The sequence below is a fragment of the Aspergillus campestris genome, assembly GCF_002847485.1.
Source record: "Aspergillus campestris IBT 28561 chromosome Unknown P168scaffold_7, whole genome shotgun sequence".
Lineage (NCBI taxonomy): Eukaryota > Fungi > Ascomycota > Eurotiomycetes > Eurotiales > Aspergillaceae > Aspergillus > Aspergillus campestris.
In genome coordinates this window covers 1,565,183-1,589,373 of record NW_020194342.1, presented here as the reverse complement: position 1 = coordinate 1,589,373, position 24,191 = coordinate 1,565,183, and the positions used below count along the sequence as shown (strand labels likewise).

Here is a 24,191-nt window from a genome sequence, read left to right as displayed (position 1 = left end):
CTAAATAATCAAGTCAGAAACTTAACTACTAAAAATTAAGATTATTTATTATTAAAAAGAAATTAGATATAGTTAATTATTAGCTAAAGCTACTAGAATTAATATACTATATATATCTAGTCTTTTATATCTTATTATTAAAACTAGTATTAAAAGAAAGCTAAATTATAATAAATATAGAAATTAATAAAAATATTAAATAAGAATATAAAGTTAAGAAAATCTTAAGAGATAAATAAGTTAGTAAGAAGTTATTTTACTTAGTTAAATAAAAAGATTATAATATTTTAGAAAATATATAAAAGTCTATTAAGAATTTAATAGGCTATTACTAGCTAGTTTAATAATATTATTAATAAATAAATTAATATTTACTTAGAAAGAAGAATTATTTATTATTTAAGAAAAACTAGAAATATCTAATATTATAATAAGTTAAGTAATATCTTAGATATTAACTAGATAATCTAGCTCTTAAAAATTCTCAAGACTTAGAGAATTCTTATTATTAAGTTATTTTATAATAAAGAAGTTATAACTAAGTATCTAGCTATTATAATTTTTTAGAAATTATTCTTACTTTCTTAAATAAAGAATCTTGAATATAACTTATAATATTTTTTAAGAATATTTAAGTTATTACTTTTTAGCTTTAACTAAATTATTAGTTAAATACTTTCTATCTCTCTTAAGAGATTCTTACTCTTATTTATTATATAATTACTTTATATACTTTTAATTATAATATATATATTTAACACAGTTCTTACTCTTCAAGTCTATAATATAATTAATATTATAAGAAGAACAGGATTTGTAAGAAATATTAATAATAAAGCTAGTAATAAGAATAAAGTTATACTAATAAAGATAATTATACTTTTAGATATTATTATTTACTAGTATAATAATATTAATATAAGAAAAGGATTAATAGATTTTAGAAACTATAATTAAGAAGAAATATACTTTTATAAGTTTTAAAAATAAAATACTAGAAGAAAGAAGAGTAATATTATAAAAATCTAATAAGATTAATACTTTATAAAGACAGCACAATCAGGTAAAAGCCTAATATTAATTAATTAATATAAGAATTAGAATCCTGGTATAAAGAGAATTATAAGTTATATAATATAATTATCTACTCTTAAACATGAAAGAGGGGAATAGCTATATAATATAATTATTTATTCTATATCTACTCCCAGGAAGTAGCTAGAGAAGTAGATATTAAAAGAAATATATAATTAGAGTAACTCTAGAAGTAATTATAAGAAAGTTATTATAAGAGTAGCTAGAAAAGAATATATAAGAACACTTATTCACCTATATCTATAGTTTAATTAATTATATTTAATAATATTATTATTACTAAGTTACTATTCAGTCTAGTTTCTACTTATTTATACTCTACTAAGTATTAAGTATATATACTTAATATATCTTACTTCTCTTCTTACTTATTAGTTATCTTTAGACTATTAGATTATCTTATTAATTAATAGAGTTAGTATAGCCATTATATAAGGTCTCAGGTTAGTCTAATCTATTATTAATAACTAATAGGAAGACCACAGGGCGCTCTTTACCTCAAATAACCCAAGCTACTAACACTAGTACAGCAGAAGCTTGAATGGATCCTAGGGTCTTGACAATTTACTAGTAAATTTATATTTAATTTATATTATTATCTCTAGCTAATATTAAAATTATTATAAATTTTAAGTATAAAGTATTTATAGGAGCTAGTCTCTTATTTAATACTAGAATAAATTATTATTATTTTTCTAGTAATTAAATAATATATTTATAAGATAATAATATATAGAGTAGTAAGAAATATACTTTTAATAATAACTAGTTAAAGCTTATAATTAAGATTATAAAGATATATTATTTTATTTTTTATTATTTATTATTTTACTTACTAATACTTATTATTTTTATAAATTATATATAATTATTATATTAATATTAAGTCCCTACTAGCTAGTTTAACTATATTTATTTTAATAAAGAAAAAAAAAGAAAAAAAAAAAGAAAAAATAATTTTTATTTTTATATTCTTATTTTCTTATATCTCTCTAGTCTCTTATTATATAAATACTAGAATCTAGATAATAACTCTTTTTAATTAAGTTAATATTAAAATATAAATAATAATAATTGCTAGCTCTTCTTCTAATTTTTATATAAATATTAGTTTTACTTAATACCTGTGCTATACTAAGAAGATTAAAATAAAAAAGTTATATAGCTAGTTATATAATTTTATTAAATATAAATATTATTAATACTAGAATAAGAAGTACTTACTAATACTAGTTCTTTTTTATTTTATAATAAATATAATCTTAGCTCTACTAGTAAAAGCCTAAATAATTATTATAATAATTTTTATTAAATAAATAAAAATATTTTATTACTAGCTTTTCTTCTTACTAGCTAATTAATAAGTAATAATTCTTTTATTACTTAATTATAATATTTTTTATTTAGTAAATATAATACTTAAAATATCAGGTTATTACTCTTATACTAATAAGAAAAAGAAGATTTAGCTAGTAATAAATAATAAGAGAATTATTAAGATTAAGAATAATAATAATAATAAATAAATAATTTAGTTTTAATTAAACTTATTCTAGGCTTTAGCTTAATAATAATTTTTCTTATATAACTTTTAATATTTTTCTAGTAAAACTTCTTCTTATTAAAAAGAAGAAAGAATAAAATTATTAAATTATTTTATATATTATATAAAGAAGAAAAAACTCTTTATAAAAAAAAATTCTTATTTAACTTATTATATTTAATATTAATAGGATTTTATAAGAAAAATACTTATATTTAGATATTATTATAATATTTTTAAAGTATTTTTAAGATTCTTCTTTAATTATTATAAATTTTTATAATCTAGAAATCTCTTTTACTTAATTAAATATTATATTTTTTTATAATATTTTTTATTAGCTAGAATTATTTTTATTTTTTATTTTTTTTAATTATTAATTATAACAGGCTAGGGATTTACTAGCTTCTTACTAGATTCTTATAAATATTAAGATTTAAATAAGTTAATATAAAAGATAAGATAAATATTATTATAAGTCTTAAGAAGTTATAAATAGTATATTTACTTATTAATTATTCTAATAATTTTAAAAAGTTTTAGATAGTAATTATCTAGCTTTTAGCTAGATTATTAGATATAAATATTTTTTATAAATAACAGGACTTTATCCCTAATCTTAAATTATTAGAATATAATATTTATTATAACTTCTTATTTATATTTCACAGGCTTTCTATTATTATTTTTTAAATTTTATATAAGTTTTATAAATTTTTTATATTTATTCTTTAATACTTTATAATAAAGTATTATTTATTAGCTTATTATCTTATAATAACTCTAGATTATAATTATAATATATAAAGAATAAGGACTTTCTAGTAAATATATATATTAAATTATTATATATAAAGCTAGTAATAAATAAGAGATTAATCTAATTACTTTATTAATAATTAATATATAAATATAAGTATTTCTTAAATATCTAGTTCTATTATTTAATCTAATTATTAGTCTATAAATAGAAGATAATATTTAAATATTAATTTATTTAAAAATATTAATAGAATTATATCTAGTACTAGCTTATAAATAGTGATTTATAATTAATTACCAGACTATTTATAGATTTATAATAAATAAAAACTTTATTTATATATAAATTAGCTAAGTCTTTAATAATAATATTTTTTATAATAAGAATATAAAGGATTATCTTAATAAGATAATTAATAATAATTAAGATTATATTATATATAATTTCCTATTAAGTTAATAATAATAACCTAGTAATAAAATTTATAATAATATTATTTTATAATTATTTAGAAACAGGTAAAAAGCTTAATTATTTATAAAATTATTATTTTAATATCTTGATCTTTTAGTAAATTATATAAATATAAATATACTTATTAATATCTTTTTAAAGATTTTTTTAATAATATTTTCTTATAATTAGATCTCTAGTCTTTTCTTAATTAAAATATCTTATTTATAAATTATTATAATATTTATATAAAATCTCCTGGTATATTATTATATCTAGAAATATATAGATTATATTTTAATACTTAACTAGTTCTTAATTATTAACTTGTTATAATTTAAAAGTATTAATAAATTAATTTAATTATTATTTTATTATAATATATTATAAGAAGATATCTCTTTTTTATATATTTTTAATAAGATCTAAAAAACTATTAGCTATTATTTTACTTATAATCTTAAAATTATTTATATTTATAATATTAACTCTTAAAGTTAGAAGTCTTAAGTTACTATTCTTTCTTAAAACTAAATATATTATATTTTAAGAATAATCTAGAGTAAAGAGTTTTAGATCTTTATTTTTTTTTTCTAGTATTAACTTTTTTATTTTTTTTTACTAAGAATTACCTAGAGTAAAAGATTTTAATTTATTTTTTTTTTCTAGAATTAGATATACTAAATTTTAAGAATTATTTAGAATTAAAAGTTTTAATTCTTTTTTCTCTCTTTTTAAAATTAAGTATATTAATTTCTAGAAAATATATAATTTTAACTTTCTTTATATTAGTAAAAGTCTAATAAAAATTTCTAGATCTAGAAAGTAATAATCTTATTATCTTAAAAATAGATTAATAAGGTTTAGCTTCTTTAGCTAATACTTAATTTTAAAGTTATATATTATAAGTAATTTAGCTTAATAAGCCTGTTATTAATTTAATATCTTTATTATAAAGAAGTACTATAAATTAATATAATTAATAAATATATATATTACTTGTAAACTCTCTTCTAGATAATATTATTAAGTCTTAAAATACTTAATAATTATAAGTAATTTTTAGTTATATATCTTATATTAAGTTTCTAGTTCTTATAATTTCTTAAAATAAAATATAATAAGTTTCTAGTTTCTTAGCTTACTTATCTCTTATATTTTACTTATAAATTATAAGAATATTTTTATAATAATATATTCTAATATATTAATAATAAATATTTATTTCTTATTAAGATTAAAATATACTAAGACTAGGAGTTTTATAAATCTTTTTTTTAATTTTTTAAAAATTATTTATATAATATCTAATAAGTAAAAGTAATAATTCTAATTATTTTTTTTTAATAAGTTTATAAGAAGTATAATAATCTAGAAATATTAATAAATAAATTATTAAAAAAATTCTATAAATCTTAAAAAAACTTAGATATTATAAATAAAATAAGATTCTAATTACTTAAAAATAATATTTATATTACTAAAGTCTAGTTTTATATTATCTTATTTAATAATAACTCTTAGAAACTTTATCTTACTCTTATAAAATTTATATTTAAATAATTTAATATAAAGATTATAACTCTCTAATTACTAAAAAATTATATATATATAATTAATATATTTTTTTTTCTATTTATAAGAAGATCAAGATATTATTTAAATAAGTTATATAAATCTTATTAAGTAGTTTCTTTAATATAATATTAATATAGGACTAGAATATAACTAGTATATTATAAAGATTAAATAATATAATAATATACTTATATTATTTATATTATATATAGAATATTATCTTTTACTTATTATTTTACTAGATATAAATATAATAATATATATTATATATATTAAGTCTTGTAAAAAACTAAGCCCTTATTAATTAATTTATTATCTTATTAATTTAGAATAAAGAATAATAATTCTTTATAATAATAATATTTAATCTTTAGTAATTAATATAAAGTTATAAAAAATTATCTAGCTTTTTTATAAAAATAATAAAAGTAACTACTAGACTAGCTAAAGATTATATTTATTTTTTAGCTTATTTATTTTTTAGATACTTTTAAAGAATATTAAGCTTATAAAAAGTTAGATTATATAATAATTTATATAATAATATTTTTCTTTTATATAAATTAATATTATAAGTTATTTTACTTTATAAAAAGATACTTATATCTTTTTTAGAAAATATATAAATATAATTAGAATATTTAATTAGAATTATTATTTTCTAATTATTTAATATAATAATACTAGTAAATAATAAGCTAATAGCTTTTTCTTATATAATCTTAAAAAAGTATTATAAGTTCTTAATTTTTACTCTTATTAACTTATAAAGATATTTTTATTTTATAATCTATTAATTAAATATTAACTAGATTTTTTAAAACCAGGTTTAGCCTAGAATAATATTATATCTTATTATATTAATAATATAAGTAATTATTTAGTAATCCTAGTATCTATCTTTATTATTCTAGATTTAAAATAAGAAGATATTATATATATAATAAGCTAATATTATTTTATTAAAAGTAGAGATAAATAATAATATTTCCTAGAAATTAAACTTATATTCTATAATTTTTAGAAAATAATAAGAAATAAAGATTTTATTATTTTTTAGATTAAGAAAAGCTTTAATAAGCTCTTATTTAAAATTAATATTTATCTTATTAATAATTTTTATTAAAGATACTAATAATTTGCTAGTTATATAAATTATTATAACTTATAAAGATATAAGTTCTTATTTAAAGAATTTATTATTTTTTTTTTAAGATTTTTTATAATCCTGAAATATATATTTTTATTTATTATAATTAAAATATTAAATATTCTTTAGTCTTTTATTAGTATATATTTATTTTATTAAGAAATCTCTTAAGTTCTTAGAATACTAGGATTTTTTATATTTATACTTTTTTTTATTATTTTTAGAATTATAAGAATAAGATTTTTTATAAGATTTCAAGCTACTTCTCTTTTTTATTTTATATACTTTTTATAGACTATAATTATATTTATTAATTAACTTATATTATTTTACTAGCTTAATTACTACTAATTTATTAATAGATTATTAATCTATTTATATCTCTAGAAATATATATATTTACTAGTATAGTATAAGATATATAATCTTAAAATATATATTTATAAAAAAAAGTTTAAGATTCTTTTAAACTTTATATATAAGAAAAAAAAGAAGAATAAAGAATAAATTAATTAATTATTTTTTTTTTTATTATAATTCTTTTAACTAGTAATAAATATTCTAATTATAACTTACTAGTAGTTTAACTTAATTATATAAAAATATTTTAAATTTTATATAAGTTAATTCTTTAGCTTATTTATTATAATTATTTTACTAGACTTTTTTTAGGATATCTCACAGGCAAGATATTATATATAAAATATAATTAATATTATTATAAAAGTAATTATAAGAGATATAGAAGTAGTCTTAAAAATTATATATAAATATAATATATTATTAATAATTCTTTTTTTTAAAGAGTTTAGATTTAGTAATCTTAATATATCTTTTCTAAGATTTTCTCTTTTTATTACTATTAAGAAGTTATTATATAATTAAGAGAAGTTTTTTCTTTATTATTTTAAAAATAACTTCTTTAATTTTTTCCTGATTAGAAGTAAGACTTAATAAAAAAAAATTTAAAAAAAGTTTTTTTATTCTTAAAAAGCTAGTAAAGCTTGTTCTCTTTCTAATTTATTACTAGATTATTTATTAAGATATCTTATAAAAAGTAATTAAAAGTAATTTAAATTATAAGTAACTAGACTAATATTAAGAGATTTAAAAATAAATATTATTTAAATAGCTAGTCTCTTACTTATTAATAAATATCTTTATAAAAGTAAGAAAAACTTTTTATATAAAAATAAAAATAATATAATTTAAAATAAATTACTTGAGTCTTTTTCTAGTAATTCTTATAATTTATTATACTTCAGTAGATACCTATTAGTTTAATATTAGTTTAATAGCTATTCACTAGATCCCTATATCTGCTTACCAAGTTTAATATTGATCAGTACTTCTGGTTATGACAAGTAAGAACTAGTAAGATAAGATCTTAATATAATTACTTTATAACTATTCTTTAAATAGATTAAGAGTAAGTAATTAGATTATATAATTATTTTATAATTTATATAAGAAGTAAGTAATTAAATTATATAATTATCTAGTTTATTTTATATAAGAATCCTAATCCTTTCTTAACTAATTAGTATTAGGCTTCTGCCTGGCTGTGCTGCCTTTGTGAGGTATTAACCTTATTAGGTTTCCATAACAGGGGCAAGAGGACTAAGCCCTATCTCATTAATAGTCTGACTGCCCAGCCTGGTGGCTGGCAGAACTTTAATAATAGTAACAGGGTCTAATAGTAAAGCATGTCTTTATGTCAGATCCTGCAGTGAATAGGATCTGTAAGAAATAGATCTTTTTAGACTAGATCTAAAAAGAATATAGCTTAACTCAATTTAAGTAAATAAACTAAGTTAAGTAATAAAAATAAGACTAGATAATTTTAAACTAAATTAGAAAAAATAAAATAATATTTAAAAAAAGAAAAATAATTTTAATTTTTTATTTTTAGAGAGCTAGTAATTATATATTTAAAAAGTAATTAGATATTAATAAATAATTAAATAATAATTAAATAATTTATTATATAAATTTAGGAATAAAAAGAAGTAACTATCAAGAGATTAAGTCCTTTAATAGGCTTGTTTAGATTAGTTATTATAAGAAATTCTAATATTTTATTATAATTTTATATTTATAAAAAGAAATTATTCTTAACTTCATTCTAAATTATAATATATTATATCTTAATCTTTATATTATTAAGTTTAGAATTAATCTTAAGTTAATATCTTAGATTACTTTATCAATAATTATATAATATATCTATAAATATTAATATTAGAATTTTATTCTATAGATTATTATATTTTAATTAAGAAAAAAGATTATAATAATCTATAACTACTCATATTATAAGAATATTATATTAGAGATATTATACTTAGATTTAGAAATATACTTATAATATTAAGATATATACTCCTGAGTTAGAACAAGATGATAGAAGTCTCTTTATTAGTAAAGAGTATTAAAGATATTGCTTGGTGGTCAGCTTGTCTTCAGGGCAGTTGTCTCTGGTATACCCTCACTGTCCTTCCCGGCGGCTGATGGCTGATTATTTAGGCAAGCTAGAACAGAATGATGAAGACTACTACTACTACTACTACTACTACTACTTGGATTGGTTCAATCTGCAGCCTTGCAGGCAGAGGCAGGTTGATGTGCCTATATATTCCCCGAGCTAGTTCAAAATCCTTGAAATAAAACAGAACAGTGCCAAGAGACAGTTTTGAATGCTATTTCCAAAACAATATCAATCATCCGCACAAATGGGAAAGTAGCCTGCAGGGCATGTAGACCTTGCCGAGAAACCGACAAAATTAATATACACTTGAAAATCGCTGGTAACAAATCCTAAAGAATCCATGGCATCAACAATCATCGTTTCTGGCGAATCTCTTCTTCTTTCCTTAGCCTCTTTCGGTTTTCAAAAGCGATCATGTCACTAAGATCCTCCTGAAAATCCCATTGGTGGTGGCTCTCCTCACGGCTTCCGTCATAAAGTTGTTGGACATCGCCCTTGCTCATTCTCCCGCTTGCTTCCAATGTCTCTGGATCCACGGCCACATCAACATCACCGGGCTTCTTGCGCTTTCGGTTTTGTTCATCCACGCCAAGTACAGGTAGATTCCGTGACGGGGCACTCAGGTCATACATTCTATCTCCTCCGAAGAAGCCTTGTACATTCGCCTGTCTCTCCGGAATGACCTGGAAGGCGTTTCTCTGGTTCGTTGAATCCTCTGTCTGCGTGCCTCCATGATGCTTACGCACATCGAATTCCCCTGAAACGTCTTCTGCCCCGATGATTTCCGAGGGCACGGCCGATGCTAACCCGCTTGGTGTCTCAAGCCCACTGGGGCTCTGTATACCTGCATCGATCTCATCTTCATCAACTTCGTCCTCCTCCTCCTCACTTTCTTCGTCGGACTGGTCATAGGGTTGCAGTTCACCCCAGAGATCTCTTTCGACGGGTTCACCCTGCTGCAAAGTCTGCTGAGGCTGTAACACCCCAAATATATCACCGCCGTAAAGAGGCCGATTGTGTTCATCGACTGGCGGCTTTCCGTAGCCACCTGGATGATATCCCCACATGGCACCAGACGGTGGAGGGGCATTGAGGCCGGGAATTTTAAGGGCAGGGTAGGAGGGGGGGGGGCCGTAACGTTGTTGGTTAATTAACCAAGGCGGAGGAGCCCCGGGAGGCATGTTGAGGGCATCTTTGAGTTCGGAGCTGAGTTCGCCCGGCCGTAGGTGTCTAAGATTGGTCTCGTATTCCTTCCCTTCGTAGTAAACCTCGCCATATCTTGTAAGTTCAGGCTTCGTTTGAAAACGAAAGAATGCTTCGTATAATTTTTGGTAATCGATGTCCAGCTTTCCCATTTTTGGTTGGACCCTCTCTCTTTGTTTTTGCTTCAGTGTAGCTTGTTCTTGCTTTTCCAAAGCGGCGTCACGCATTTCTGAAATGCCAGTTTCCTGTATAAATTGAGGTAGCGAAAATGGTGGCTTTTCTATTCCTCGTTTTGACGACAGATATTCCCGTTTTAGCGACCAGTGGGCCGGCACAGGAACAACATTGCGATGGGCCTTAATATGAACGAGAAGTCGGGGGTCGGGGGCTGAAGTATCTGTCCACTCAACAATTTCTGGTCGCCGAACCATTGCTTTGAGCTCAGCAACTGAGAGCTGGTTCAACTCCTTTCTTTTCTTTTTAGAAAGTTTTGGTTCCTGTCCTTCTTCATCCGGTATTTCATTGTCGTCGTCAAAATAGACCTCAGGTTTCTCAGTCTCTCTTGGCCGCTGCGCATCTTCACCAAGATCACTGAATTTGATAGCGACATCTTTATACATTTCCCACAATGGATCATCCGGCTCCGGTGCTTCGGGAAGCAAATTTACGCTGGTGTCTTCTGGAGAGGTTCCTGTGGGGGTGGCCGAAGAAGTTGGATCAGAAACTTTTTCATTATCCTTGAACGTAAAATTAGCTTCTCTAGACTTCAAGTTTGTTTCGGAGTAGTCATACCTGGTTTTTAAGCGCCTTTTTGCGCGCCCTTCTCAGTTGATTTTTATTTGGTTTCATTGCGAAAGGGTACCAGCAGTGCGATAGTAATTGACTAGGTGGAATAGTTTGTTTTTCGGTAAAAGAAAATGTAAATTGGTTATAGTTTCTGGATAAAAAGGTGGATATTTCAAATAGCGTGACTTTCAGGATGAAGAGTGAGTGGTAGGAAGGAGCATGCAGGGCCAATGTTATACTAACAACATACAGACATCGGGAGTCAGATACCGGGCGGTGGAGTCACGTGATGGTATATAAGGCAGAAAAAACGAGTCAATGATATACGATGCAAAATACGGGGTATATTCGGGAGAGATTTGAAATGATTTTCAGTGTCTCTTGCAGTATAGATAACTCTTTGGGTTAGTATCAATCTATATGGCACATAAAATCAAGGCATTTCCAAACGCAACCACTTATGTAGTCTCCTATGTAATACTAGAGTCGACTACCTGGATATCTTATGAACTGATGTATACTTTTGCGCTCTCATTTTCAATCTATAAATACAAGTCTCCTTACGACAGGACTACACCAAATCTATCGTTGAGTGCGGGGGGCAAGGCTTCAAGTTGTGACAAAGTAAAACACACCATGTCACCAATCGATAGAAGTGTGACAAATGATTTGTTTATTTCTTCTTCTTTGATGATCTCGACTCTGGAAACATATGTTAGGCAGGGACATCAGAAACAGGTCATATTGCTATGAAACATACCTTCAGCAGTTCGTTTCTTCTTGGGTCTCCCCTTTCCTCGGGATTTTGCGCTTGTATGCGTCAGCAAGAATATCACAGGAATCATATGAGGCACGCTTGCACATGGTTCAGATTGGGGATGGCTCGTACATTTGAATTGCTTCTTCTCGGTCATCCTCGGCTTCATCAAAGGTTGTTAGACCAAGCGGCCGATAAGTATCTTGTAAGTCACGGAAAGAAACAGTCTTTTTAGGATACCACGCGGTAAGTGTAGGTCCGCGTAGTCGTTGCCGAAGGATTTTGTTTCCTAATCGCAAACGCTCGGGATTGAAGTTGTGAGAAAACACATGGCATCGAACCTGGCCGCGTGGTCAGCTTAGTGAACTTTTGCGGACAAATAGGTATAATCAGTAATGCAAGCACACCTTTGCTAGATGCAATAGCCGACTAGCATAAGGTGTGGCCATTATGGGCAGCACGCTAGAAGTTGTGATTAGTAGAATGATAAGCCGCAGAGGTCCGGAGATATCGCAAGAGGTGTGTTATTCACGTGACCGCTAAATCCAAAATTATTATCCAACGTCAATCCACCTTTTGATAACCAAGAAACAATCAAATTACAGCCTATATCCATGGATTTGAAAAGGAAATCTGAACTTACCCCAGGGGTTTCATCTTCTGGTGGACACTCCAAAAAAGCTAAGGTAAGAAAACACTGACTGTATCATACAATCTCCAGCTCATACTAATCTTGGAAGACTAATGTCTTAGAGAACACTTCCCAGTCGAGCAACACGTCAAAGGAAAATCAAGGACATGAGATACATCAACTACCTGCTGATAAACTTGTTGAAGATGTTCTCGAAAAATTACGCATGATAGAGTCACAACCGCCCGGGCTAAAACCAGCCATCGTGAAAGCAGCAGCTGAACTAAATAGAGCTTTGCACAGCGTGAAACCTGCCACTTCTTCTGATGTAGCTTGTGAAAACTACAAAGGAAGGCTACCGCCACTGCCTCCTATACTGGACGAAAAGCTCGAAAGGGCAGTTTTCACGCACCCTGGAGTAAACAGCAATCACGACACAACATATGACCGGCTTGAGATCCTCGGAGATGCCTATATAGAACTCATTGCAACAAAGCTCATTTGGACCAAATTTGACCGAATGGCTTCTGGTCGGATATCGCAAATTAGGGAACTACTGGTGAAAAATGAAACTCTTTCTGAATATGCGACAGGATATGGTCTCGATAAACGCGCCATCGTGCCACAAGACTACTTATCCCAACCAAAGCGCTGGACAAAAACCTTGGGTGACATTTTTGAGGCCTATGTGGCTGCTATTATATTATCTGATCCCATTTGTGGTTACAGTGTGGCTGAAAAGTGGCTAAAAGACCTGTGGCTGCCGAAACTTGGGAATGTCGATGCTCGGCCCTCTGTTTGCCAAGCTAAGGAGCAGTTGGCGAAAAAGATAATGGGCAAAGGTATCAAATTGAGGTACGTTGATGAGCGACCACCTGTACAACACAGAAATGGTATACAGACATTTTTTATCGGGGTGTATCTCACTGGTTGGGGATGGCATGATAAGTGCCTAGGTTCTGGGCAAGGGCCAAGTAAAGGAATTGCCGGCAATGCAGCAGCGCAAGCTGCTTTGCAAGACAGAGTGCTTACAGATGAGATCGCTTCTGTAAAAAAGAGACACGAGTCGAAGACGACGCCAGGGGGCGCAGCAGAGCCTGGGGACTGTGTTTAGTGATAAGGGCGTATTTTATAGGGGAATACATAATGTTCATTCGCGTTACCTTATTACTTTGTTGAGTAGTAAAAGTAGGAGTAGTTAGTAGTTTCCGTCAATATCATCTTCGTTGATATCCTACCATATACCCAAGCTCTCGGGTGCCCCTAGAATACCACTAGGCTAAACTATGCCTGGCAGCCATGTACCCGGGCACCCCAAAATCTGAAAAGTTGTGTATACCGACAAAGGAGGATCTCTCAGGGCGAAGAGACTGTCTGTATTCAAGCAACATGAATGTCCTGTATGAGGGGGAGCTCTGGGCGATCCTGCTGCTTTCTCCACAACCAGTCTATCTGTATCTGCTTGAGACTACATCGGGCAATGCCACATACGTACACATAGCCAACATTGCTATGCTATGGCAAGGGACCACAGTTTCTAGTAAGTGGGGTAACATTAGCCGTAATGGTCCAATGGATGGTCTTGGAATTCTATAGAAGCATTTAATCATATTACCTATTATATGTTGTATATGTGATTAGTTCAATCAAAGTGTTAAGCTCTATAGATTAATAGTTGTTAATTTTTCAATAATGATAACTATGTTACATGTATGAATACAATCTTTTTCTTTTTTTTATCAACTAAAGGTAGTTAATCAAGTGACCGTCCTAGCTGACTAACCAGTTACGTTACTAGACAGGTACCGACTGGTATCAATAGCCTCGCTCTGTTTCCACCTAACCTCAGTTAGCCTAGTGCCAGATTTACTTGCGCATGAGGGTGGCGACTTGACCATAATCGTCTTTAAAGCAGTATCCACCAGTTCGCGGCGGACTCCAAAACCCTCAAATACCATCATTGGCCGCCATCGATTGAGTCCTGTTTAGTGTACAACTCTTAGATCTCATAGAAATGGATTGGGATCGTAATAGGAGGTCTGCTTCCACCCCAAACAAAGCTCTACCCTAGCCGTCACAGCATATGTTTCCATAAACGCTCATAGGACTGACATTATCTATTACGGTAGGTTTGATGATCACCGGGGCGGAGAGAGTTATCGGCCGGCAAACTCCCGCAGCTATTTTCGTCGAAGCCGGTCACCACAGCGAAACCGATCTCCTCGCCTGTTTGCTGATACATGGGTGCCATCCACGACTCGCACGTATGGACGTGTTCGGAGTCGTTCTCCCCCGGGGTTTAGGCGTCGTCCCTCTCGAAGTCCCTCGCCTTATAACAGGGATCCTGGTCTTTCTTCATATGCTAGATCAAGCCCCCCCCCCCGTCGATTTTCTCCTCGACGAGACGGGAGACCCAGATCACCTCGCCAAACCTCGTGGCGCCCAAGGTCTCCCTATAATGAAGGCCGTCCCCGTAACACTTCATGGAGCCGGCCCCCTTCCAAACGGCCACGGGACCCTTCGCCCGTTCATCAAGATTCCAGGTTGTCGAGAAGTGACAGGCCATCTGTTCCTGATCACTATGTCAGATACAGTCCATCCTTAAGACAACCGCCCGTGCGAGAGAATGGGCCTCGTGCATCGGCAATATCTCGGTCTCGGAGTCCGTTTCGGGGAGTGCAGAGGGAGCGCCATTTAGATGGTTCACTGAACCAGAGGAGACGGTCGCCATCCCCCAGAAGAGTCCCATCTGTCCATGCTTCGGCCCCTGGATCTCATTCCAACTCAAGGCTTTCATCGCCCTCGGTCGACAGAGTCACTACGACTCAGCTGGACTCAACAGACCGATCGCCCGCCCACCCCGCCCACGATCGGCGTTTGTCCAAACCCCCGGATGCAGACCGTGTAGTCCCCGCGCCTTATAAGCTGGGCAAAGACGACACCAATTCAAGGCTTGCAGCGCCAGAGCAACACTTACGTATGTCGGGTAATGATACTGATCTTGGCGATATTGGAGTGTCTCGGCCCAGCGATGCTCATGACAGGGATCCTCAACTGGACAATGCACATTCTCCCAGTATCCCCAGTCATCCCAGGGCCTTCCCCTCCGTGCAAAGTCAATCCCCACCTTCTGGACCGTCGCATGGCTCAAAACACCAGTTCACCCATCACCGTGGCCTAAATCTATCTCTACTGTCAGCGCCGACCCGTCCTCGAGGGGGTGCAGGCTTCAAGGAAAGCAGTTGGGCTGGTGGATCTGCTCGCCGTGGCCCTGTTTCTGCTATGCCTTATGGTCCTCCTACAGGCCCACGCAATATCAATGGTCCGCAGGGTCAAGGTGTTGAAATCATTCGCCAGAACACTTACCGGCAGGGCAGCAATGCTGGGGTTATTAATCACCCCCGTGCTCCGCGGTATATGAACCACTTATCGAGTTCTTGCTCCATAATTCCTGGAGGCCGGATTATTTCCTCCAGTTTAGATGTCTCTATCGAGAAGCGCCTTTCACAATTAGATTCCGACCAGGATCGGCTCCTCGAGCAGAACACAGACAGCCAGAGTCTGAAGAGGCTAGGGGTCAGAGATTGGGATAGGTTTGACCGAGAAAGCTCTATCTGTGCTTTGAAAAGCGAATTAGCAGAGGGGCATCTACAGCGCCTAGCGGATGGTGGTTCTGTCCATGCAGGAACGTTGTTTTAGTATTACAAATATTCGATATAGTTACCAGAATTAATTTGGACGTTGATGACGTTATGATTACCTCGCCGGGCAATGAATCTCCTGGTAAACATTGGCTTGCTTTGGGGATTAATCCTCAGGAGCATAACATATTTTACGTTTGGCCTGTTCAATATGGAATTTGATTATTTTCCCACTCCGTAGGTTATTATTGACTGGTAACAAGAAGAGCAGGGCAAGCTATAATCGATGCTATGTATCTGTAGTTAAATGCGCAAGTATGATAGTAAAGTACCGTGTACGGGTATTACCACATCACGCGCTTGCGCGTGTGGGGCGCGCGCAACCTTGTGGCTTCGTGTCAACATTAAGATCTCGTAAGCTGGTCAAGTATATTCTCCCGAAGGGCAGAAGCCAGAAGCTCCGAGCATTTACTCCATACATGGTAACCTGATCGGAAACCACCTACCTCACCCATTTTTGTATCTGTCCCTGCTACAAATTCAGTTTAATACGTCTGGTTTGCCGCTCAACTGGCGTCAAAAGTCGCAGCAATCCTTCCACCATGAATATCTTCAGGTTACTTGGTGGGTGCTATATTGAATATTGAATAACAATTGACTTTTCTAACATGCGGGTTAGCCGATTTCTCTCATCTTGCTTCAATATTCATACTTCTACATAAAATGAAGTCTTCAAGCGTATGGTCACTTCCCTGTGACTGTTTTTCCTGGCTAATGTGGTTTTCTAGAGCTGCTCCGGGTTGTCTTTCAAATCGCAAGTGTTGTATTTGGTAGTCTTTGTGACACGATACCTTGGTACGCTCTGCCTCTCTCGCAATGTCTATTTCTTTTTTAACACCTATGCTGCGAAATTGCAGATCTCTTCTGGGCTTTTACCGACTCGCTATACAACACAACGTTCAAAATTCTATTCATTGGCTCGTCTGCCTACATCATTTACCTCATGTTGAATGACTATAAACCTACGCACGATCCCAACATCGACACATTCAAAGTCCAGTACCTTGTGGGATTCAGTGCCCTACTCGCTATCATCTTCCCACATGATTACAGTGTTTCCGAGGTCAGTTCCCAACATGTCACGTTGACGACATACTCTAACTGTCACAAGATCCTCTGGACATTCTCCATCTGGTTAGAATCCGTTGCCATCCTCCCCCAGCTCTTCATGCTCCAGCGTACTGGCGAAGCAGATACCATTACAACGCACTATCTTTTTGCTCTGGGTTCATACCGAGCCCTCTATATCCCTAATTGGGTGTATCGATACTTCGCAGAAAGCCATCTTCAACCCATTCCTGTCCTTGCAGGTATTGTGCAGACCGTCTTGTACTCCGATTTCTTTTATATCTACTATACGAAGTGAGTCCACCGCTTTCCACGTTGGTCCCTTTCTAGCGTCAATACTGATTATTTCTAGGGTTATGAAGGGAAGGAAGTTTTCGCTCCCTGTTTAAAGATGCGGTCCAAGTATTGGATGCTGGTGAGAGGGATGGTCTTAAAGCAGAGTTTACATTGCATCATTGTTTGTAGCTTCCTTGTACCTTTAAATACTGTAAAATGCTGGGGAGGGGTGCTGAGAATACGTGATTATCCAACACGTCATCGGCTATAAACTTACCACTATCTCTTATCTAGTAGCGCACAATATCACAGATTGGGATAATAGTATAAGGATGAAAATTTTGATTTAACAGTGTTGCAATTGAAAACGATGTATTCATATGTGGTCGCCAGCAGGGTTTAACCGAAGTTTCAAAGACTGCTATCATGTAGTGACTGTTCCATACGCGGTCTATAATAATGTAAATGGTACATATAGGCATAGTACATGAGTCTAAAACCAGGCCCTATGAAACAAAAGTCGTCGAGTGCCTGTGTAGAGTTCTACCGAGTGACTAGTATGCTGTTTGGTTCTTACAAGCAGGCAACCCTGTGAGCATGTTAAGCTCTATCAAGTCCTTGCAATTCTAATTCTCTGCATACAGTTGGATCTATCATGCCACTGCATGAGAATGTAACGACGGTATCATACGAGTTCTTCTATATCCCGCAGCCATAGACCTGATGTGAGACACATAGGGGCTTGGTTATGAACATTCCCCGATTATAGTTTTGTCTAATTGTATCTACCCTGTAGATACCCTGCAAGATCTCTTACAAACCTGTACACATTGATAGGTCGGTGTGAATAGACCGATTCATGATGTGGAGTCCTTCCTTCCTTGTCTTTGCTTCCTTTCCCCGACCCCATACAGGGAATAGCAGTGATTAGTGGAATGATACTCCTTTTCCCAGCCACCCATTACAGAGTACGTTGACAGACCCTATGACACTTTTGTTACAAAGGACTCCGCGCACACTGACTGCCCCTTAGACTGGAAATAATTGTATCCACGGGTAGCCTTCTGCTTCCCCGCGACTTCGCCGATCCCTGGTTATCACCACTACGAAGTACATCACACACATCGCGGTGTCCACTGAGTCCTGGCCAATACCACTGGCGCAAAGCTTAAAGACCTAGCTCGGTGGATCCACCTACCGGAGTGGAGCCCGATATAGAGGAACACCGGGTAGATCACCCGACCCTACGGGCGATGGGATTCGAACGGGGAGTATGTAGACCCGCAATTTCATCTCTTCTGCATGTGTAGATTTGTAGTGTCCCTTTCCTTTTCGACTTTCCTCCTCAATTGCCACAAAGTTTTCCGTAGGATGTCTATTGTATCTTTTGAGTGGGCGAGGACCGGTTTTTCACTGCTGATTGTTCACTAAATGGGCGTTCATACGTTGTCTCTGCAATCACATGCGTAAAAGAGGATACATCCCGAAGGCTAGAGCAATTATAGAGGCCCAATGCTTCAACTATATAGTAGTAGTACTGTACTGCACTCTAGCTTAGATATGTTTGTAAACTTTGGGAAAAACATATGACAGGTTGGGAACGAGATAAAGATGGTTAAAAGTCCCGTTGGCTGGGCGCACCCTGAGTAGAAGCATACCCGGAGTTGTAATTGACCTGAGCGGGAGCCGTTGATATGTCGCTGTGGAAAGAATCCACTGTCCCAGTGAGAGGTCCCGGGAGATGATTCACAGTCCCGCCAACAAATGAACGGATGGGGCCCATGTTCTGTCGACCCTGCAACTGACGCTGACTGTCCACCCAGCTTGTATGGCCGCTGAAATTATTGAAGTAATCTGCTTGGGTTCTTTCCGGCTGGATATGGTGGCTTATGGCAGACTCGCGCCTTGATATAGGTGGCGACGGCAATTTCGGAGAGCGCGGTGCTATTTCGAGTCGGGGTGAGCTTCTCCTTGAATTAGGAGGTGTCAGGCGCGATCCTCCTCGGCGCACTTGGCAGGTTGGACAGATCTTGACGAAGCGCGAAATAAGTTCCTTCGGGACCCTAGTATCTGATCAGTATGATGTACGTATAATGCGTCAATATGTCTTAGTAGGTACAGCTCGAACCCGGCTTGTTTGGGATAACCTTGAGATTCTACCTACCACGAATAGAACTGTCGAACCTGGGCCGAGGTTTTGTCTCTACCGCCATGTTGGCACTGTTGATGTGCCTTGGTGAGGATTTTGAACAATTTTTCTCGAACGGCTACCGGTTTTCCTTCGTGGCAAATCATCTTCATGCACTTGATACAAGTCAGTCTTTCCAGTTGCTCTACTTGGACGATTTTAATACGAACATCTGAGGACGCAGTGCCAACTGCTTGCAGTTTGAACATTTTCTTGACCCAAAACCTAGTTCGAGAAGATTAGTTTGCATGTTATCTCTCAGACACTTTCGGGTTAGGAAGCTTGGTAGGAAAGCCCTCAATCGTAGAAAGATTTTTCAGGCATGCGACGGCTAGAGGAATGAATAAATCATACCGGAATTGGGCCGATTCAATGGCAGTGTCTTTGGGATCTATTAGTACTGTCCTGATATTCCGTGCCCTCTTTGCATGGATTAGGGCTTTGTCTTGCTTCTTGACTGATAGGTCATCGACGTAACTACTTTCAGAATCAACATGATGCTTGGGGCACTGGAAGCATTCGAATGCTAGATCTACCTTTTCATCAATTGGTCGAATTCTCTCACATCGGGAAACCCTTCCAGCGCAGGAATAACGGGCTCCGAAAGCATCGTGTTCTCGTTCCGGGATTCCTGGCTCTCGATATCCGTCTCACCGAGGGCTTCGCGGAGAGGTAGATATCTTGGGGATTGTAGATAACGTGGCTGTGACATGTACTGCACCTGATGATTATGGTGATGGTGCTGTAGTGCCGGATGATCTACCGTTGACATGGAGTGCCCGGGCGATGTATGCGAAGACAGATGGTGTGCGTGCAATGGAATTCCCGGGTGCCCATAAGGTGCATTGAACTGAGCAGTGAACGGATGGAAGGACTGTTGTGGGAACTGATACTGTCCGGATTCGTTGACCCCGAATTCGTGGTTATCGCCATGGTTGTATGGAATGGGGAGGGCGATCTGATGGTTCATGACATAGTTTTCATGTGCATCATTGCTGCGTCTTCCAAAACTACTCATGATGCAAATAATAACCAAACGAATAATAGTTGATAGATTCAAAGCAAGATGGGCATACAAACCGACGCCCAGTATTATGCAGGTAGAGGGTAACTGGTTATTATCTCGCTGCAAACCCTTAGGTCAGATATGTCACCTATTTCTTAAAAAATAAGACGAAGACGAATAGCAACGGCTTGGTAGACAAATGAAGTATAGAGATGTTGGTGTTTCCCCAAGAGTATCACTGCGGAGACTTTGGATTTCTGGGAAATCTGTAGGCTGTAAAACAATGAAGTGATTGAATAATAGCGAAAAGAAAGGCAGAAGGACCACACACAGTCTTTATACAAGAATTAGGTATAGCGTCGCAGAGTTGTAGTCAAATGTCGAGTATGCCACGCCTTTGCCTCAAATTTCTTCTTGATCTAATATATTATGTTCATTTAATTTTCTTTTTCTTGAAGGAAAAGAATTGTGCGTGTGTGTATGCGCGTGTGTATATGTGTGTATGTGTGTATGATGTGTATGATGTGTATGTGCGTGTATAAGCAGGTAGACATGTGCATGTGTGTGTGTGTGAAGCAGCATGGAAAGCACTATCTCAGTATGCATAGATCCATAACACCCTGCTCAGCAAGGATACAAGGTAACCATTACTGAGACTGTTAATCGCCATATATGTTAATCATAATAGATTGTTAATCAAAGGAAACGAGATAGTCAGTTACCAAGACTTTCATTCACATGAGCATACATGCGCATACACGCCAAACAGGCATAGAATTTGGAATAAGAGAGCAGGTGAATACAGAGAAAAGATATTGGTCATGAAAATACCACTCAGACAAGGTTGGAGAATCTTGACAAAATTTTCCTGGCAGGAAAAGAAAAAGAAATGAACACTGTGCAGTAAGAGGGGCGAGACGCAATATCCCAATACAGTCAAGCTATTGTGGAACAGACAGAAAGCAAGCAGGAAACAGACAGGGAATAGACAAGGATCACGCATGACTGGTACTTGGAGCTGAGTGAGCCAAGCAACAGCATTAAGAAGATAGCACCAAAGCAGGAACTAATTACAAGAGAATAAAAGATTTCGCCACGGGAAAGATGGGGTTTGGATCGTATACGGAAGACCTGGTAGAAAGAGGGTAAGCTAGAGACCGCCTTGGAATGCTTTTGACTATAATCATTATGATGTCTCTCTTGATATACTTTACCCTTATTATCAAATATCATACGAACACAACAGAATAGTTCACACTCTATAGCAATAAGATGTCACCAATATCTTTGGTCATGGGTATGACTATCATAGGTAGGCAATCTAAGACCCTGGCTGCAGAGCAAAATCATAAGAGTTATGCACCTGCAGATCTGCCTGGACTTGTAGATAGAAAAGCACTTGAAACCATGCATGATAATTTATTACACACATACGAATGAACATCCGGCATAGCCTATTAATAACCGGCGAGGCGGTTTCCTTGTGGCTTGTTTGCCAAAGTCAAGGAACATTATCATCCTATTCTTGGCGTATTCTCACCTCGAATGATCAAGAACAAAGACTGGCCTGTCAAATCGAAGATGAAACCCGAAACAGCTCGCCGGACCAGGATCTCTGCGTTTCTGGCACCGATCCAGCTGTAAGATGGCTCTATATTATCGTACCATTATTCACTGTCTCACCTCTGATCTCTAATGGCCTTCATGTCTGGGGATGTTAGTCACACAAACATGGATATGCACATCTTTCTAGGGTCAATCTATCCCCCAGTACCTGGACTGCAAGTGAGTCCACGCCATACTGATCTCTTACATAGCTCCCTCCAAGACTGCCAAGTATGTACTTGCCGAACTAACCGCTCCAGTCATCACAGCGTTAAGCACAGTAGCCTAGTCTCTTCGAGGATCGGCAAGATGTGGGTATGCTGCAAGTAGCCGGCTTGACAGGCGCGAGACATGCTTTCATTCATCACTGGTTGACTGTCGAATCCATAATTACTTTGTACATCATCAACAACCCTCCCCAGATCAAGCACACTTACACACTCTGCATCGCTGTTCTTACAGGGGTTCATCCAAGACAAATCCATATTCACCCCAGCCACCCTCCAGAAAAAAAGAAAAGAGAGAGAAAAAATGTAAATGATTTAGGCATGTATCAAATCAGGATAGCCAATATGGCTTGGTCTCACAGGCCCTAAGTTGCTGCATAACCCCTGCAAGCAAAGCCCCCTTCTCTCCAAGAGATCTCCTCTCGTGTTTTTCACCATCCCACTCTGGCTAGGGCCGTGACATTGATGCTGCATCTGCAGTCTAGTTGTCAAACATCCACGGTTCACTCTTGTATTCTATCATAAATTATCTTCACCATCTACCTAATACTCAGGTCGTTCAAGCTAGCTATTGGCCAACCAGTATCTCGCGCGAAGTTCTGCGGTAATCCATGGCGAGGCCCTAAACCTTGGAGATAGCTTCTCTTTTCCTGTCTCTGCTTGACATTTGCCCAATTGGATTGGCTATTAAGCCCCAACAAGTTTAAAACCCAAATACCAAGCACGGTCTTATATGCCACGAGAGCCTCAATGCTTGAGATTGACCGGGTATCTATCTACCTCAAGGGGGTAAAAGCCTGGTTGATAACTTTGCGCAAGAGAGTTGCTCAACGTCCCCATAAAAAAGCAGAGGCAGAAGAGTTTAGAATATTGAAACAAGTCCCACAATTCCAGCGTGCTGCGTGAACCTATGTTGACATTTTCCTTTGCCGCCGTGTCGATTATTACGCCTTGCCAACCAACACATAGATGACAGGGCTCCCCTGCCCTGGACTCAAGGATCTGGAAATATCCTCCCAACAATACCTGGAAGAACTTGTTTCAAAATATCTGCCTTATCCCTAACCTTTCATGGTTCTGTTTGATAACCACTAGAATGGGTACACGAGAGAGCAGCAGGTCGGTACCTGGGTACCTAGATGGACGAGCTGTCAGCCTACCGACGTCCGAATGTGCAAGCAGCAGAGTCAAGTTGTTTGATGGCACCTCTCCAATCGAGGGACCCTATTGGTCATATGCACCAAGGCCCAGCCAGCCCAGCCTCAACTCCGGGCGGTATCAAAAGCAGTATTACTTACCTACCTAGTACCATCACGACCAATCTATACTATTGTAGTGGACAAAAATTGTCAAGAGACATATTCTCGCCATCTGATGCACGTTTGTGGGTTGTATCCCCCGTTCGGACTACAAGGTGCATGGATATTCTCCGCTGGAGAGGAACTCGAACCGCTAACACTATAATCCTGGAGGCTCTGTCCAGGGAACCACCGGTTCACGTCGGAGAATATATGCAGATGGCTATGAGATTATGAACTGATTATCGTACGCATCTAAATGGAGACAGCTTCATTGGATCGTAGTCTCCTGACAAATTCTTTGCATTAGACACATTAAGCTAGTGTAAGCATCAGTTGGCTTCTATATTGCTCTTATGTGCAAACTGAGAAGAT

General features: G+C 34.4%; 7 protein-coding genes across 7 annotated transcripts; 3 read left to right on the top strand and 4 right to left on the bottom strand.

The window, feature by feature from the left end:
- Positions 1–9,219: 9,219 nt before the first annotated feature.
- On the bottom strand, positions 9,220–11,274 carry P168DRAFT_327996 (U2 snRNP complex subunit CUS1). The gene is made up of 2 exons (XM_024841304.1): positions 11,066–11,274; positions 9,220–11,010 (listed from the first exon to the last, which is right to left on the bottom strand). The coding sequence occupies exons 1-2, from the start codon at positions 11,120–11,122 to the stop codon at positions 9,424–9,426; spliced, it is 1,644 nt and encodes a 547-aa protein (XP_024692583.1). The 5' UTR covers positions 11,123–11,274; the 3' UTR covers positions 9,220–9,423.
- Positions 11,275–11,569: 295 nt separating this feature from the next.
- On the bottom strand, positions 11,570–12,265 carry P168DRAFT_270721 (mitochondrial 37S ribosomal protein mS33; the record flags this gene model as incomplete). Its single annotated transcript, XM_024835219.1, has 4 exons — positions 11,570–11,761; positions 11,820–11,869; positions 11,949–12,157; positions 12,224–12,265. The coding sequence occupies 4 exons, from the start codon at positions 12,263–12,265 to the stop codon at positions 11,733–11,735; spliced, it is 330 nt and encodes a 109-aa protein (XP_024692582.1). The 3' UTR covers positions 11,570–11,732.
- Positions 12,266–12,414: 149 nt separating this feature from the next.
- Positions 12,415–13,606, top strand: P168DRAFT_254879 (ribonuclease III). Its single transcript, XM_024834425.1, has 2 exons — positions 12,415–12,502; positions 12,557–13,606. Exons 1-2 carry the CDS (start codon positions 12,431–12,433, stop codon positions 13,559–13,561), a joined length of 1,077 nt encoding a protein of 358 aa, XP_024692581.1. The 5' UTR covers positions 12,415–12,430; the 3' UTR covers positions 13,562–13,606.
- A 656-nt stretch (positions 13,607–14,262) lies between these two features.
- Positions 14,263–16,381, top strand: P168DRAFT_172889 (uncharacterized protein). The gene is made up of 2 exons (XM_024832904.1): positions 14,263–14,484; positions 14,577–16,381. The coding sequence occupies exons 1-2, from the start codon at positions 14,462–14,464 to the stop codon at positions 16,144–16,146; spliced, it is 1,593 nt and encodes a 530-aa protein (XP_024692580.1). The 5' UTR covers positions 14,263–14,461; the 3' UTR covers positions 16,147–16,381.
- A 139-nt stretch (positions 16,382–16,520) lies between these two features.
- P168DRAFT_311474 (ER lumen protein retaining receptor) lies at positions 16,521–17,824 on the top strand. Its single transcript, XM_024839505.1, has 6 exons — positions 16,521–16,712; positions 16,768–16,826; positions 16,877–16,943; positions 17,006–17,211; positions 17,260–17,510; positions 17,569–17,824. The coding sequence occupies exons 1-6, from the start codon at positions 16,691–16,693 to the stop codon at positions 17,603–17,605; spliced, it is 642 nt and encodes a 213-aa protein (XP_024692579.1). The 5' UTR covers positions 16,521–16,690; the 3' UTR covers positions 17,606–17,824.
- A 1,283-nt stretch (positions 17,825–19,107) lies between these two features.
- P168DRAFT_237046 (integrase zinc binding domain-containing protein) lies at positions 19,108–20,698 on the bottom strand (the record flags this gene model as incomplete). Its single annotated transcript, XM_024833549.1, has 5 exons — positions 19,108–19,555; positions 19,657–19,796; positions 19,851–19,905; positions 20,035–20,157; positions 20,217–20,698. 5 exons carry the CDS (start codon positions 20,696–20,698, stop codon positions 19,108–19,110), a joined length of 1,248 nt encoding a protein of 415 aa, XP_024692578.1.
- A 591-nt stretch (positions 20,699–21,289) lies between these two features.
- On the bottom strand, positions 21,290–21,806 carry P168DRAFT_172833 (uncharacterized protein). The gene is made up of 2 exons (XM_024832903.1): positions 21,409–21,806; positions 21,290–21,342 (listed from the first exon to the last, which is right to left on the bottom strand). The coding sequence occupies exon 1, from the start codon at positions 21,687–21,689 to the stop codon at positions 21,417–21,419; it is 273 nt and encodes a 90-aa protein (XP_024692577.1). The 5' UTR covers positions 21,690–21,806; the 3' UTR covers positions 21,290–21,342; positions 21,409–21,416.
- Between the last annotated feature and the right edge of the window lie 2,385 nt (positions 21,807–24,191).

Excerpts from the sequence above, each read along its gene's own strand:
- P168DRAFT_327996 (XM_024841304.1), bottom strand. The coding sequence starts at position 11,122 with ATGAAACCAAATAAAAATCAACTGAGAAGGGCGCGCAAAAAGGCGCTT. Across the intron at positions 11,011-11,065 it reads AAAAGGCGCTTAAAAACCAG|GATAATGAAAAAGTTTCTGA; the intron begins GTATGACTACTC and ends TTTACGTTCAAG.
- P168DRAFT_254879 (XM_024834425.1), top strand. The coding sequence starts at position 12,431 with ATGGATTTGAAAAGGAAATCTGAACTTACCCCAGGGGTTTCATCTTCT. Across the intron at positions 12,503-12,556 it reads GACACTCCAAAAAAGCTAAG|ACTAATGTCTTAGAGAACAC; the intron begins GTAAGAAAACAC and ends TAATCTTGGAAG.
- P168DRAFT_172889 (XM_024832904.1), top strand. The coding sequence starts at position 14,462 with ATGGATTGGGATCGTAATAGGAG. Across the intron at positions 14,485-14,576 it reads GATTGGGATCGTAATAGGAG|GTTTGATGATCACCGGGGCG; the intron begins GTCTGCTTCCAC and ends CTATTACGGTAG.
- P168DRAFT_311474 (XM_024839505.1), top strand. The coding sequence starts at position 16,691 with ATGAATATCTTCAGGTTACTTG. Across the intron at positions 17,212-17,259 it reads ATGATTACAGTGTTTCCGAG|ATCCTCTGGACATTCTCCAT; the intron begins GTCAGTTCCCAA and ends AACTGTCACAAG. Across the intron at positions 17,511-17,568 it reads TTTTATATCTACTATACGAA|GGTTATGAAGGGAAGGAAGT; the intron begins GTGAGTCCACCG and ends GATTATTTCTAG.
- P168DRAFT_172833 (XM_024832903.1), bottom strand. The coding sequence starts at position 21,689 with ATGCGTGATCCTTGTCTATTCCCTGTCTGTTTCCTGCTTGCTTTCTGT.